The sequence below is a fragment of the Pristiophorus japonicus genome, chromosome 4 (assembly GCF_044704955.1).
Source record: "Pristiophorus japonicus isolate sPriJap1 chromosome 4, sPriJap1.hap1, whole genome shotgun sequence".
Taxonomy (NCBI): Eukaryota; Metazoa; Chordata; class Chondrichthyes; family Pristiophoridae; genus Pristiophorus; species Pristiophorus japonicus.
This window is the reverse complement of record NC_091980.1, coordinates 309,485,179-309,501,293: the sequence shown is the minus strand read 5'-3', so window position 1 is coordinate 309,501,293 and position 16,115 is coordinate 309,485,179. Positions and strand designations below refer to the sequence as shown.

The 16,115-nt window shown below is 48.4% G+C and overlaps 1 protein-coding gene across 1 annotated transcript in view; it reads left to right on the top strand.

Annotated features, from left to right (window-relative positions):
* hhipl1 (HHIP-like 1) overlaps positions 1-11,026 on the top strand; it is a 64,523-nt gene extending 53,497 nt beyond the window's left edge. Inside the window, exons 7-9 of the mRNA XM_070877598.1 lie at positions 3,584-3,665; positions 8,057-8,139; positions 10,208-11,026. Of these exons, the coding sequence (XP_070733699.1) occupies positions 3,584-3,665; positions 8,057-8,139; positions 10,208-10,815 (773 nt within the window). The 3' untranslated portion in view covers positions 10,816-11,026. The remainder of the gene's footprint in view (positions 1-3,583; positions 3,666-8,056; positions 8,140-10,207) is intronic.
* Positions 11,027-16,115: the final 5,089 nt, after the last annotated feature.

The window sequence follows — 16,115 nt, the reverse complement described above, 5'->3', positions numbered from 1 at the left end:
GGGATTCATTGCATAGCCCTTTCCACGATCCGGCACAGGCACGATTGTCTCCGAATGGCCTTTTGTGCTGTAATTCTACTCTATGTTTGAACCCCTCCAATCAGGTTTGCTCCCCAGTCACAGCACTGAAACGGCCTTTATCAAAGTCACAAATTACATGCTATGTGACTGTAACCATGGTAAACTATGCCTCCACATCCTTCTCAATCTGTCTGCAGCCTTTGACGTGCTTGACCATTCTCCTCCAACACCTCTCCTCCGTCATCGAGCTGGGTGGGACTGCACTTGCCTGGTTCCATTATTATCTATCCAGTTGTAGCCAGAGAATCACCCCCCCCTCCGCCGGCCCCCCCCGCATTATAACCTCTGGAATCTCCCAAGGATCTATTCTTGGTTCCCTTCTATTTCTCATCTACATGCTGCCCCTTGGTGACATCATCCAAAAACACGCCAGGCTCCACATGTACGCTGATGACGCCCAGCTCTACCTCACCATCATCTCGCTCAACCTCTCCTCTGTCTCTAAATTGTCAAACTGCTTGTCCAACATCCAGTTCTCAATGAGCAGAAATTCCTCCAATTGAATATTGGGAAGACCAAAACCATTGTTTTTGGTCCCTGCCACAAATTCTGTTCCTGAGCCACTGACTCCATCCGTCTCCCTGGTCACTGTCTGAAGCTGAACCAGATTGCTTGCAACATCTGTGTCCTATTTGACCCTAAGCTGAGCTTCTGCCCATATATCTACTCCTTCACCAATACCGCATCTTAGTAACATCACTTGTCTCCACCCCTGCCTCAGCTCATCTGCTGCTGAAACCCTCATCCATGACTTTGTTACTTCAGTGCTCTCCTGGCTGGCCTCCCAAACAAATTTTGTTTTATAACCCCTTGAGGCGTTTTACTACATTAAATATGCTATATAAAGGCATATTGCATATAAAGGTACTTTATATGCTATATAAAGTATATTAATGATTTAGACGAGGGGATTAAATGTTGTATCTCCAAATTTGCGGATGACACTAAGTTAAGTGGCAGTGTGAGCTGCGAGGAGGATGCTATGAGGCTGCAGAGCGACTTGGATAGGTTAGGTGAGTGGCAAATGCATGGCAGATGAAGTATAATGTGGATAAATGTGAGGTTATCCACTTTGGTGGTAAAAACAGAGAGACAGACTATTATCTGAATGTTGACAGATTAGGAAAAGGGGAGGTGTAACGAGACCTGGGTGTCATGGTACATCAGTCATTGAAGGTTGGCATGCAGGTACAGCAGGCGGTTAAGAAAGCAAATGGCATGTTGGCCTTCATAGCGAGGGGATTTGAGTACAGGGGCAGGGAGGTGTTGCTACAGTTGTACAGGGCCTTGGTGAGGCCACACCTGGAGTATTGTGTACAGTTTTGGTCTCCTAACTTGAGGAAGGACATTCTTGCTATTGAGGGAGTGCAGCGAAGGTTCACCAGACTGATTCCCGGGATGGCAGGACTGACCTATCAAGAAAGACTGGATCAACTGGGCTTGTATTCACTGGAGTTCAGAAGAATGAGAGGGGACCTCATAGAAACGTTTGAAATTCTGATGGGTTTAGTCAGGTTAGATGCAGGAAGAATGTCCCAATGTTGGGGAAGTCCAGAACCAGGGGTCACAGTCTAAGGATAAGGGGTAAGCCATTTAGGATCGAGATGAGGAGAAACTTCTTCACCCAGAGAGTGGTGAACCTGTGGAATTCTCTACCACAGAAAGTTGTTGAGGCCAATTCACTAAATATATTCAAAAAGGAGTTAGATGTAGTCCTTACTACTCGGGTGATCAAGGGGCATTGGCGAGAAAGCAGGAATGGGGTACTGAAGTTGCATGTTCAGCCATGAACTCATTGAATGGTGGTGCAGGCTCGAAGGGCCAAATGGCCTACTCCTGCACCTATTTTCTATGTTTCTATGTTTCAAGTTGTTCCTACGCTCCTATGTACGTAATTTTAAAACATTTATTCATGGGATGTGGATGTCACTGGCATTTATTGCTCATCCTTAATTGCCCTTGAAAAGGTGGTGAAATTACTGAAATCAATACTGGTCACATTGAATCCTGATCTAAATCATCCTTTATCAACAAAAGAAGGGCAAGACTTGCATTTTGTACAGCACCTTTCACAACCACAGGACATCCCAAAACACTTTCCAGCCAATGAAGTACTTTTGAGGTGTAGTCACTGTTGTAATGTAGGAAACACAGCAGCCAATATGCTCCCACAAACAGCAATGTGATAACGACCGGATAGTCTGCTTTAGTGATGTTGGTTGAGGAATAAATATTGACAAGGACACTGGGGATAACTTCTCTGCTCTTCTTCAAATTAGTGCCATGGGTTCTTTTACGTCCACCTGAGAGAGCAGATGGGACCTCGGTTTAACATCTCATCTCCAACAGTGCAGTGCTCCCTCAGCACTGCACTGGAGTGAAGCCTAGATTTTTGTGCTCAAGTCTCAAGTGGGATTTCAACCCATAACCTTCTGACTCAGAGGCGAGAGTACTACCCACTGAGTCACGGTTGACACAGGACCTCAAAGCTGTTGAACTCTAATTCCCTCAATCTTATAGGAGGATGCTCCTACATCCTGCAGCCTTTTAAAAAAACCAACCCTGATGGTGTCAGCTTTGGCTCAGTGATAGCATTCTTGCCTCTGAGTCAGAAGGTTCAAGACCCACTCTAGAGATTTGAGCACGTAATCCAGGCTGACACTTCCATGCAGTACTTTGGGAGGGCTGCCCTGTCAGAGATGCTCATGAGAGTGCTGCCATTGAGTCACGGCTGACATCTACTGAAGAAACAAGGCAACAGGAGTGGATCATTCAGTGCCTTGATCCTGCTCCATCATTCAGTCAGCTCATTGCTGATCTGTACCTCAACTCCATTTAGGGGTACTGAGGGAATGATCAGCCATGATCTTATTGAATGGCGGTGCAGGCTCGAATGGCCGAATGGCCTATTCCTGCACCTATTTTCTATGTTTCTATGTTTACCTGCCTTTGCCCGTATCCCATGATATCCTTACTCAATGAAAAGCCATCGATCTCAGTCGTGAAAATTTCAATTGACCCACATTCACAGCCTTTGGAGGGAGCAAGTTCCATATTTCCACTCCCCTTTTCCACTGTGTGAAAAAATGCTTCCTGATTTTACTCCTGTATGGCCTAGCTGTAATTCTAAGATTAAGATTTTAACGATGTCGGGAAGTGGCATCTTTCAGTAAGGTGTTAAACTGAGGTCCTTGCTGTCTGATCCCATGGCATTATTCACTTGGTGACCTGACCATAAACAGATTAGCTGGCCTTTCACTTGGGATCTTTCTGTGTGCACAGTGACTGTTCCATTTACCTACATAATAGCAATGACTACTCTTCAATAAGTAATTAATTGGATGTGATGCAGTTTGGGATGCAATGAGACGCTATATAAATACAAATGCAGTAGAAACCGATTTTCGCCTTCTCAAGATGAGCGGTAACATCTGAATCTGTTGACAGTACTGAAATTGAAATGTATTCACTTCTGTCTCTTCCAAATCATTTTTCTCCCCAGGGGAATTATATTTCCTGTCTACGCGGATTCCTACAGCTACATCTACTGCCGGAGTGGTTTACAAAATAGTTGACACTTCACGGTAAGGCACAGCAACAAACGCATTTGATAAAAATAAGTAGAACTGGAGCATCTGAATGATTACTGAGAGCCTTGTAGGTAAAGCCTTGACTCATAATCTGCCCAAGGACATTATAACAAAGTGAAAGCAAAATACTGCGGATGCTGGAATCTGGAATAAAAATAGAAAATGCTGGAAATCTCAGCGGGTCAGGCAGCGTCTGTGGAGAGAAAGCAGAGTTAACGTTTCGGGTCAACGACCCTTCGTCTGGGTGCTTGTTTCGTGGATCTTTTTCAGGAGAGCGGCTTCTTCGAGCCTCTCTCCTGCTCTTAGGCTTTGAGTTGGGATCCAGTCTCTGTGGGTTTGCTGGGCTTAACGGTGTAATGCAGAAAGCAAACTTGTGCACCAGCTCGCCATACTTACTTCACACAAAATGGCTCTTAATCGGAGAGAGCATTGATAAATCCACATTTTTGTGGATCAGTCACCCTTCTGCTCCCAGAGCCTCGGCTGATGAAGGGAAAAATTGATGTGTGTCTTCAGCTGCATTCCTATAATGTGGAAGAACCTCAACAGGAAAAGCAATTAGGACATTAATTTCAGAAAATCATTGGGGCAGATCAACATTTGGGAATATGAGGCTACTTGTGGTCCCAGGGCTGAGCCTCGCCCACAGGGAGTGTATTCTGTGCATTTTAATGAACAGAAAATCACCAGAATGGACCGATTTCCTGATACCCGCTCCTGCCAAGGCTCCGTATCTGGGGGCCCGCCACCAGAAATTTCCCTTTACATCCTAAGTAGGTAATTCTCCCAAGACTACAATTCAATGAGATGTCAATCAAGCCAAAGTAGTTTATTTTACAATTTTCTCCCCCTTCTATCTTGAAAGTGCTGACCCTTTCTGGAGTTTGTCATTCTTCATGGGTAAACCTAGACATTGAGTGTCAATGGGATATTCAACTCAAGTGGCATCACGGCCAAGCCTGATCCTGTCCTCACAAGTGACATGTACGCATGTGCACGTACCAGCAGGAGTTACATGATAGTAGTCAGGAGTGGGAACCCTGGCTGATATTTTTTACTACCTATTCCAGAGGTTTCTACCCACTCGGCTGAGATCAGATAACTCAGCGCACACATGCGATCAAATCTCTGACCACCCCAGCCTATAGCATCACGTTGTCTGGTGCATTTACCCACTGTGTCATTGGTAGAGCTCCAATCCTATATAACTTATAAAAGTTAGTGATTCTCAATTCTGGGAGAAGATTGGATTTCAAATATTGGTAGATACTTGTGTCAAGTAGGTAATGAGTTTAATGCAAAAGTGTTTTAGATAGAATTACGTCGGATATAGGGCACAGAAACGGGCCATTTGGCCCAACACGTCCATGCCAGCGTTTATGCTCCACTCGAGCCTCCTCCCATTCTTCCTCATCTAACTCTAGCAGCATAACCCTCTATTCTTCTCTCTCTCATGTGCTTATCTAGCATCGATACTATTCGCCTCAACCACGCCCTGTGGTAGCGAGTTCCACATTCTCACCACTCTCTGGGTAAAGAAGTTTCTCCTGAATTCCCTATTTGATTTTTGGTGACTATCTTGTGTTGATGGCTTCTAGTTTTGCTCTTCCCCACAAGTGGAAACATTCTCTCTGTGTCTACTCTATCAAAACATAGAAACATAGAAACCTTTCATAATTCTAAAGACCGCTATTAGATCACCCCTCAGCCTTCCTTTTTCAAGAGAAAAGAGACCAAGCCTGTTCATGCATTCCTGATGAATTTAATAGCACAGACACGTTTATTTGCAATGCCAAAATGGCCTTTGTTTCTGATTCGTCCCCTTGGATGATAAGCCACACCCTGAAACTTGCCCCCCGCAATCACTCTTCCCCGCCCCCGCCCCCCCCCCCCCGCATTTCTCTCTTTCCCCCCCCCCCTGCATTTCTCTCTTCCCCCCCGCCCCCCCCAGCCTCTCCTCTCTCTTTCCCAGTCTCTCTCTCTCTCCCCCCCAGTCTCTCTCCCCCCCCAGTCTCTCTCTCTCCCCCCCCCCCAGTCTCTCTCTCCCCCCCCCCAGTCTCTCTCTCTCCCCCCCCCAGTCTCTCTCTCTCTCCCCCCCCCAGTCTCTCTCTCTCCCCCCCCCCCCGTCTCTCTCTCTCCCCCCCCCAGTCTCTCTCTCTCCCCCCCCCAGTCTCTCTCTCTCCCCCCCAGTCTCTCTCTCTCCCCCCCAGTCTCTCTCTCTCCCCCCCAGTCTCTCTCTCTCCCCCCCAGTCTCTCTCTCTCCCCCCCAGTCTCTCTCTCTCCCCCCCAGTCTCTCTCTCTCCCCCCCAGTCTCTCTCTCTCCCCCCCAGTCTCTCTCTCACCCCCCCAGTCTCTCTCTCACCCCCCCAGTCTCTCTCTCTCCCCCCCAGTCTCTTTCTCTCCCCCCCAGTCTCTCTCTCCCCCCCAGTCTCTCTCTCTCCCCCCCAGTCTCTCTCTCTCCCCCCCCTCTCTCTCTCTCTCTCCCCCCCAGTCTCTCTCTCTCCCCCCCAGTCTCTCTCTCTCCCCCCCAGTCTCTCTCTCTCCCCCCAGTCTCTCTCTCTCCCCCCCAGTCTCTCTCTCTCCCCCCAGTCTCTCTCTCTCCCCCCAGTCTCTCTCTCTCCCCCAGTCTCTCTCTCTCCCCCCCCCAGTCTCTCTCTCTGCCCCCCAGTCTCTCTCTCTCCCCCCCAGTCTCTCTCTCTCCCCCCCCAGTCTCTCTCTCTCCCCCCCAGTCTCTCTCTCTCCCCCAGTCTCTCTCTCTCCCCCCCCAGTCTCTCTCTCTCCCCCCCAGTCTCTCTCTCTCCCCCCCAGTCTCTCTCTCCACCCCCCAGTCTCTCTCTCCCCCCCCCAGTCTCTCTCTCTCCCCCCCAGTCTCTTTCTCTCCCCCCCAGTCTCTCTCTCCCCCCCAGTCTCTCTCTCTCCCCCCCCTCTCTCTCTCTCTCCCCCCCCTCTCTCTCTCTCTCTCCCCCCCAGTCTCTCTCTCTCCCCCCCAGTCTCTCTCTCTCCCCCCCAGTCTCTCTCTCTCCCCCCCAGTCTCTCTCTCTCCCCCCCAGTCTCTCTCTCTCCCCCCAGTCTCTCTCTCTCCCCCCAGTCTCTCTCTCTCCCCCAGTCTCTCTCTCTCCCCCCCCCAGTCTCTCTCTCTGCCCCCCAGTCTCTCTCTCTCCCCCCCCCAGTCTCTCTCTCTCCCCCCCCAGTCTCTCTCTCTCCCCCCCAGTCTCTCTCTCTCCCCCAGTCTCTCTCTCTCCCCCCCCCAGTCTCTCTCTCTCCCCCCCCAGTCTCTCTCTCTCCCCCCCAGTCTCTCTCTCCACCCCCCAGTCTCTCTCTCCACCCCCCAGTCTCTCTCTCCCCCCCCCCCCAGTCTCTCTCTTTCCCCCCCAGTCTCTGTCTCTCTCCCCCCCAGTCTCTCTCTCTCCCCCCCCAGTCTCTCTCTCTCCCCCCCAGTCTCTCTCTCCCCCCCAGTCTCTCTCTCTCCCCCCCCAGTCTCTCTCTCTCCCCCCCAGTCTCTCTCTCCCCCCCAGTCTCTCTCTCTCCCCCCCAGTCTCTCTCTCTCCCCCCCCAGTCTCTCTCTCTTCCCCCCCCAGTCTCTCTCTCACTCCCCCCCAGTCTCTCTCTCTCCCCCCCAGTCTCTCTCTCTCCCCCCCAGTCTCTCTCTCTCCCCCCAGTCTCTCTCTCCCCCCCCCAGTCTCTCTCTCACTCCCCCCCAGTCTCTCTCTCTCCCCCCCAGCCCCTCTGTCTCTCTCCCACCCTCCCCCCAGCCTCTCTCACTCCCCTGTCTCTCTCCCTCCCCCCCCCCCCGCCTCTCTCTCCCCCTCCAGTCTCCCCGTCCCCGTCCCCGCCCCCCCCAGCCCCTCTCTCTTCCCCCTCCCACTCTCTCACCATCAGCCCCTTCCCTCCACTAACAAGCCCAGTCCCACTGCCATCAGACCCCCTCCCGCCGCTCTCTGGGCCCAGGCCGGCCGGGGAGGGGGAGTCAGAGGCTCAGGTCCTGCTTTTCGGCATCCCGCGCATGGAATGATTCGGCCGGAAGGTGGGCGGAGCTTAACAGGGGGCAGAGCTTGTTGCCTGTCGGTCAAAAAAGCGGGGTGGGGGGCTGGGGGGCAGGGCTGGACAGACGCCAGTCTATCAAAAACAGTGTTGTACAAATAGTTGGTCCCTAATTGCGCAGTTCTGATATCACCTTTGTAAATCAGTTTTTCACCCTCTCCAGTGACTATATCCTTTTTATAATATGGCGACTAGAACTGCACACAGTACTCCAAGTGTGGTCTAAGCCGGGTTCGATACAAGTTTTGAACTCTGTAGCAGATTTTTTGAAGAGAAAGGAAACATCAGATGGTTTCTTGGGAGGACGGAATCATTTAACTCCTAATTCTTCTTCTGCCTACCAGGAGAGCACCGCCCCGAAAATGTCACTACACCCCCTTACCCGTTAAAGTGAAAAGCCGGCTCATCAGCTTCGTGCCTAAACCAAGTACGTGTGCCACTCGACAGGTTTGTTTTCTCCACAGGTACAGTGTGACTTAACCATTATGGTCATCAGTGGGACTGGCTGAGTAATAAAAACAGAAACTACAGTCGCTGTCCATTGTAGTAACCTTATATTGGAACTGGTGCACTTGGAATTGATTTTGGTGACTCCTCAGTTAGTGCAGTTGCCCTTCTATCAGTGACACCTCGATTGGCTTATTTAAAATAGGCAACTGCGTAGAGGGGGCTTTACTTTGCATTTATCCCATGCTATATATATTTCACCTGGGGGTGTTTGATACAATATTATATAGGAAGTCTTGCTCTGTATCTCTCTTTTGTATCTTACCTAGGAGAACTTGATGGGACTGTAGAGGGAGTAGTATTCTGCATCTAATCCATGCTATATCTGGCTTTGGATGCTTCATGAAACAGTGTAGAGGGTGTTTTATTCAGTATCTAAATGGGGGTGTTTGACACGACAGTGTAGAGAGAGATTTACTCTGTATCTAACCCGTGCTGTACCTGCCCTGGGAGTGTTTGATGGGACAGTGTAGAGGGAGCTTTACTCTGTATCTAACCCCCTGTACCTGCCCTGGGAGTGTTTGATGGGACAGTGTAGAGGGAGCTTTACTCTGTATCTAACCCTGTGCTGTACCTGCCCTGGGAGAGTTTGATGGGACAGTGTAGAGGGAGCTTTACTCTGTATCTAACCCGTGTTGTACCTGCCCTGGGAGTGTTTGATGGGACAGTGTAGAGGGAGCTTTACTCTGTATCTAACCCGTGCTGTACCTGCCCTGAGATTGTTTGATGGGACAGTATAGAGGGAGCTTTACTCTGTATCTAACCCTGTGCTGTACCTGCCCTGGGAGCGTTTGATGGGACAGTGTAGAGGGAGCTTTACTCTTCTAACCCGTACTGTACCTGCCCTGGGAGAGTTTGATGGGACAGTGTAGAGGGAGCTTTACTCTGTATCTAACCCGTGCTGTACATGACCTGGATGTTTTTGATTCTGACAACTGAACAAAATTACTATGTTTCATCCAAGACCGAGACTCCCCACATTGAAGAATGAAAAATAGTCACCGAAAGTGGGTTTTAAAGATTTGTAACATAACTGAAGGGTATGAAGAGAAAGAAATATTGGGGGGAAAATTCCGTTGTGCCCCGTTTGTGGCCAGTAACACTCGCGAGGCGCGAGAGTTTGCACCAGGTGCAGAAGTCTTGCCTCTCGCGAGAATTTGGGCAAAATAACGCGCTCCACTTTCCCTCTGGAGCGTCAGTGGGGCAGATGCATCGGGAGCCGGGTGCAGTGCTACACACAAGACCGGGTAACGCTGCCGCGTAGCTGGGACTCTTTCCTTAATTAACAGGAAGGGCCCAAGCTACAAACTCTGCATTGTAAAAATAGGCCTCCATGGACCACCCGGGAGCGGGGGTGCCATGCCAATAGCCTGGCACTCGAGCATAGCGCGGGCTGACCGATCGCGGCAGGGATCCCGCATTCAAAGCGGGGCGCACCAAAAAATCAGATGAATTTTTTTTTGCATGGCCCACACCTCTGCTTTAACTATCGCCCCGCGTGCGACCAACCACCCTGTACACGTCCCCTGAAGCTGTCACTAGCATCGAGCGCCGAAGCTTCAGGGGGCGATGCCCAGTTTAGGGTCCGGCGCGCTGCACGCTATGATGATGTTATGGCCAGCGGAGCGGGGCACTATGGGTTATCGCCAGCGATAAATTCCTGTGTAATTTAGCGAGAGTCGTTAGTGACGCCGCACCCGGGTGAAATGTAATTTGTGCCCAACGGGAGGCGCTAACGCCCCAAATTTCTTGGCCATTATGTTTGCTCTGTTATGTTTTGTCAAGTCCCCTCCCTCAGTTGGTAGCACTCTTACCTTGGAGTCAGAGGTTCAAGTCCCATACTAGGATGCGCTGATGGCGTGCTGCATTGTAAGCCAAATAAAGCAAGAAACTAAGACTCCATCTGCCCATTATTTTGAGATATTTCTAACAGAGAAGGTGCTCTTTAAATGTAATTCTTTAAATGGAAGTGCTCTTTGTGCACACAGAGTTGACGCACCGCCCAAAGAAGAAGCCTGCAAAGAAGTCCAAAGGAAGACAAAGACCCACACAACAACAGGAGGAAAACACCCCAGACTGGTTCCTGGAGCTCCTCAAGACCTTAGACAGGTTGCAAGCAGAATGGGATGTTGCTCCTGAGCAGACAGCAGCTACTTCAGCACCAAGGCCTTCTAAACCACGTACAAAGACTGGCAGCCAGCAGAGCGGCCATGACTCAGCAAACAGGAGACCACAAAGTAGCCCTGTGAATGGAGCAGTGCGACTTGTGGATGAGCAGGCCAGGTCAGACCGTGGCAGGGTGGAGATTTACATCAATGGAGAATGGGGGACAGTGTGCGATGACTTGTGGAACAGCCAGTCGGCTGCTGTTGTGTGTCGCCAGCTTGGATTCCCATTTGCCATTAAGGCATATCGGAGAGCAGAGTTTGGAGAAGGAAGTGGACCAATTCTTCTGGATGATGTGGAATGTGAAGGGAACGAAAAGAGCCTCTTGCAATGTCTCCATTCAGCCGTTGGGGAAACCAACTGTTCGCACCGGGAGGATGCAGGCGTCATGTGTGGGTACACAGAGCCTGAAGCAGCTGGACAATCCTAGTACACAGTGAAGATTAAGAGCATGTAATGCAATCCGCCTGTGAAATCAAAAGCAAGAACAATCTTTCCAAAACGGATGGCCATTTCTTGGCCGGTGGAGGGTGGCACGGAGCAGGAGAGAGTGCTTACTACAGTCAGCAGCAGCTTGAGGCTGTTACAGATATTGGCACGAGGTGCTTATAAATAATTACAGCAAAGTCTCAATCTTTTTGAAAGCCGTATACCATTTTTGAAATAATATCTTATTTTAAACATATTGTGACCTTGGAATAGTGTATTTTTAATCTGTCCTTGTGTATTCTTGGCAAATATGGATGATAGGTATTCGGGCTGACCAAAGTGAAGGGAAGGACACCACAAGGTTGAAAAAGGAAAATAATGTTGAGGTTGTGGGAAAGAATCCGTTGGAATAGGAGATAGTGCAGCAAGTCTTGATTTCATTACATTAAGGAAGTGGGAAGGAAGAAGGGCATTTAGGATAGAGTATTTGATGCTTATGAGCAAGAGAGCAAAGTTCAAAGGAGCAATGGCCACTGTAGAAATTCTTCAACAGGACTTCCCCTTCAGCCACTGTTCCGAATGGGCACTGTGCAACTGCTCAGACACTCTCGTCACATTATGGGATGGCTCCCTAATTTAAATAAAACAAGGGCCTTGTGACCAGCTCGTCAGTCATTGGCCAGCTGCATTGGGAGATCTCATCACATCAAGTGCCAGGTAGGCCTCAGGCCTTCGCGGCCCATAGTACTTGGGGCAGCTGATCATTATTAGCCCCACAGTGATTCAGTCACTGAACCATGTAATGTATTTGCTTCATGGGTTCTTTGCTTACGAATTCATAGCAACACATTGCTATTAAGAACTCATTGGTTTATTAGCAAAGGTTTAACAATCACACTACACATTATCAGTTCATCCACCAGGTTCACAACCACCTGCCTCATCGTGGATCCCCCGAATCCAACTAGCTGGGGTTTTATTGAATCTTGTGAACATCACGTAACTGGCTAAGCCACTCCCAACTCACCAGCTCGACAAACCTGTGAGCATCCTCACAGCATACAGGTGCATACATTACAAACCAGAAGAGGACTGGAAGTTGTGAGCATTGTGGGTTTGTGATCTGAAGGAAGTTAATTAATGTGGAGTGAAATATTCAATAAATTACAGTTAAATGATGAGTTGTAGAAAGGTGATCAAACCATGTCAGATCAATCTACATCTCAAAAACTGAACCGATAGCTCCTTTAAACAAATGTAACTTTATTTAGCTACTATACCATTGACAAAATTGCTATTATTGGACTCCAAACACCAAGGCAATTCCAGAATTCATTTTATTATAAGGCCAATGTACTCCTCATTTCCCTCGTTTTTTCCCCTTCTCTCCAGAAGGCAGTGATCCCTCCTGGGGTACAATTCCACAAGTGCTGGCAGACGCTAATACCTTCTTCCACCGCAAGTGTGGACTTACTCCTACAGGGTCTTCTGGTGCCTCATTATAGACCCGAGACACTGAGTTATCTGGCATACGTTGGAAGCTTTCTTGGCAAAAGGATTTGTCTGAAATAGTGCATACTCCAGGCTATCTTCTGTTAGCCTTAGCTAAGTGGTAGCACTGAGCCAGAGGTCATGGGTTCAAGCCCCACTTCAGAGACTTGAGCACATAATCCAGGCTGCCACTCAGTGCAGTACTGAGAGAGTGCTGCAGTGTCAGAGGTGTTAAACCGAGTCCCCATCGGCCCTCTCTGGAAGTAAAATATTCAAAGAGCAGGGGAGTTCTCATCGAGCCCTGGCCAATATTTATACCGTAACCAACATCATTAAAACATGAACTGGTCTTTATCGTTGCTATTTTGGGGACCTTGCTGTGCACAAATTGGCTGCCGAGTTTCCTAGATTATAGCTGATCGTAGTGTCAGCTGTGACTCAGTTGGTAGCACACTCGCCTCTGAGTCATAAGGTTGTGGGTTCAAGTCCTGCTCCAGGAATTTGAGCACATAAATCTAGGCTGACACTTCGGTGCAGTACTGAGGGAGCACGTACTGTCAGAGGTGATGTCTTTCAGATGAGATGTTAAACTGAGGCCCCGTCTGCTCTCTCAGGTGGACGTAAAAGATCCCATGGTACCATTTCGAAGAAGAGCAAGGGAATTATCCCCGGTGTCCTGGCCAATATTTATCCCTCAATCAATAGAACAAAAACAGATTATCTGGTCATTATCACATTGCTGTTTGTGGGAGCTTGCTGTGCTACACTACAACAGTGACTACACTCGAAAAGTACTTCATTGGCTGTGAAGTGCTTTGAGATGTCTGATGGTCGTGAAAGGCGCTATTTAAATGCAAATCTTCTTTCTAGAATAGTGACTGAACTTCAAAAGTATTTATTTAGCTGTAAAGCGCTTTGGGATGTCCAGAGGGTGTGAAAGACGCTATAGAAATCCAAGTTATTTCATTCATCAATGAAATGAAGCTAATGTTTCCTGGAGCTGGAAAGAATGGGAAAGAACTCAATGGGATTTCATTAAAATATTGCACAGTGCCATTTCTGAATCTTACTCAAGATATTAGTCCAAATAAATATCCTACATGGTATGGTACTGAATCGTACACCCTTCAGGTTCAACCCCTTCTCAGTGCTGAGGTTAATCGCACCATCTGGGCTAGCACTGGAGGTGAGCTAATTGGCCTCAGAACCATCCTTGGGCTAGGATGGAGAGGAAGGAAATCATTCGGAGACTGCTCCCCCTGCTCACTATCGAACAACACTTACTGTGATGTGCGAATGACTAGTAGCGGTAGGATTGCGTTTGGCCACGATAGTCCCAGGATTGAATACACTGACTGGATACAGATGAAGAATGGTCACTTGGGCCAAGCAGAAAGAAATCGTGGATCTGTAGCGCAGCAAAGAGCCAGTACCTTCGAGAGAGATGGGGGAGAAATGAGCGATAGTACAAAAACAAACGCCTGTCATTCTACAAGGATGCTAAAACCTGTATGTTTAATGCACCAAGTACGTTAAATTAAGTCACATTAAATTATAGATTTGATGGTATATTTCAGGACAATTTTCCTTATAGTTCAGTTAAGCCTCTAAAGACACTTTTACTCTGGAGTACATTTCTCCCAGGTTTTGGGAGAGCACAGGTAAGCCCACCTTTTATGTCGCTCTCCCAGGTTTCTACTATCCTGTATGTCGGCTTCTCCGTTACTCTAATGAATTGGGCCCCCGTGTGGCACAGCACAACGTGCTCTGTAACACTAACTGGCTGGCCCATCGCAGCACACTTAATGGCCAGCATGGGAATTCCAAGTACAGGTGGAAGATGGGGTAAAATGCACTTTAACCGGGCAAGATGGTTGGAAGCTGGAGGTCATGGGATGAAACCTCCAGGAATATGTCCAGCCAGAGTTGGCAACCCTTTGTGTTGGTAATGTTTGTTAATTTATTATATGATCTCGGGGGTTGTGAGCAACATTGACAAAGCTGCATTGGCAGATTGCAGTAATGTAAAAGTGGCTCTAAAAGACAAGGCCTGTTGATGTGGATTCACCACTGAAATAAACAGCCGCTGCAGAGAAGCAAACGCAGAAATGTGTTGACCGATCGTGTCCGTCCCAGCTGAACTCAGATTAACAGGTATGTATTTTCTCAGAATCTGCACTAGTCACGCTACAAACGTAAGTGGGAGTAAGAAGGTGGAATTCACAAATCTAATTTGTTAAATAAAAGGGAAAGCCATCACATCAGAAACGCCGTTAAAACCATTTGCCGGGGAATGGGGTACACATTCATATGGAATTCCTCTGTCCACCATTTTAACAAACATGAGCCAGTTTTAAATACACACACTCTCAGACACATTTACATGCACAAACAAAAACAGCTACATAAAAACTGACAAACATGCTGACAGATGCAAATATATAGCTGCAGACGCAACTAAACTCACGCCCATCCACACACTCAAAAGCAGATGTACATAAACATACAACAAATTGTAATTATATAGCATCTTTAACGTAGTAAATTGTCCCAAGGCGCTTTCACAGGATTGTTACAAGACAGAAATTTGACACTGGGCCACGCAGAGAGTTGTGGGGGTCTGGAACTCACTGCCTGGAAGGGTGGTAGATGCCTCACCACACTTGAAGTGCTGTAACCTGCAGGGTTATGGACCTAGAGCTGGTAAGTGGAATTAGACTGGATAACCTCTTGTTGGCTGGCTTAGGTACAATGGTAAGTACAGAAGGAAATCGAATATGGCCAGATTTTTTTCCCCAATTGGCCTAAGTTTTTTGTTTTTTGGTCTCCCAGGAGACCGCATGGCTCCAGTTGTGGTGGAGTGTAGAATGTTGCGGTGCAAGGAGTGTCGCGGTTGTGTGGGGTGGACTGGTTAGCCCAGATGTTCTTTACCTATCCGCCATTGTTCATTGGTTTATATGTAACCTTCAGGGCTCTTGACCAAGGGCCTTGTGGCTCTTTGTCGGCCGGCACGGAGACGACGGGCCGAAATGACCTTCTGCACTGTTGATTTCTATGTTTCTATAAGAAGAGATCATCGCAGATGGCCAAAAGTATTTTGTATCTGTAAAGCATACACTCCCATGTTCCGCCACCAGGGAGCGCATCCCCTGAAGTCCCAAAGGATCCCAGCATCCCTTGGGAGCACTGTATATAAGCCGGCCCCTAAGGACTGTTACTCTGGAGTGTCTTAATAAAGACTGAGCTCACTTACTTTAACCTCCCCGTGTGCAGTCTCATCTGTGTTAGGAACACAACAAAAAGTTTGGTCAAGAAGGTAGGTTTTAACTCGCGTCTTAAATGATGTAGAAAGGCAGAGGGGATTAGGGAGGGAATTCTAGAACTTCGGGTCTAGACAGCTGAACGAACGGCACCGATGGTTGAGTGATTATAATCAAGGATGCTTAAGAGGGCAGAATTTGAGGAACACAGATATCTCGGGGGGTTGTGAGGCTGAAGGAGATTACAGAGATAGGGAGGGGCGAGGCCTTGGAGCGTTTTGTAACAATGATGAGAATTCTGAAATCGAGACATGCTTAACCAGGAGCCAATGTAGATCTGCAAGCACAGGGGTGATGGGTGAACGGGACTTGGTGCGAATAAGGGCACAAGTTGCCGAGTTTTGGATGTCCTCAAATTTACGTAGGGTAGAATGTGGGAGGCCAGCCAGGAATGTGTTGGAGTAGTCAAGTCTAGATGTAACAAAGGTATGGATGAGGGTTTCAGCAGCAGATGAGCTGAGGCAGGGGGGGAGACGGGCGATGTTATAGA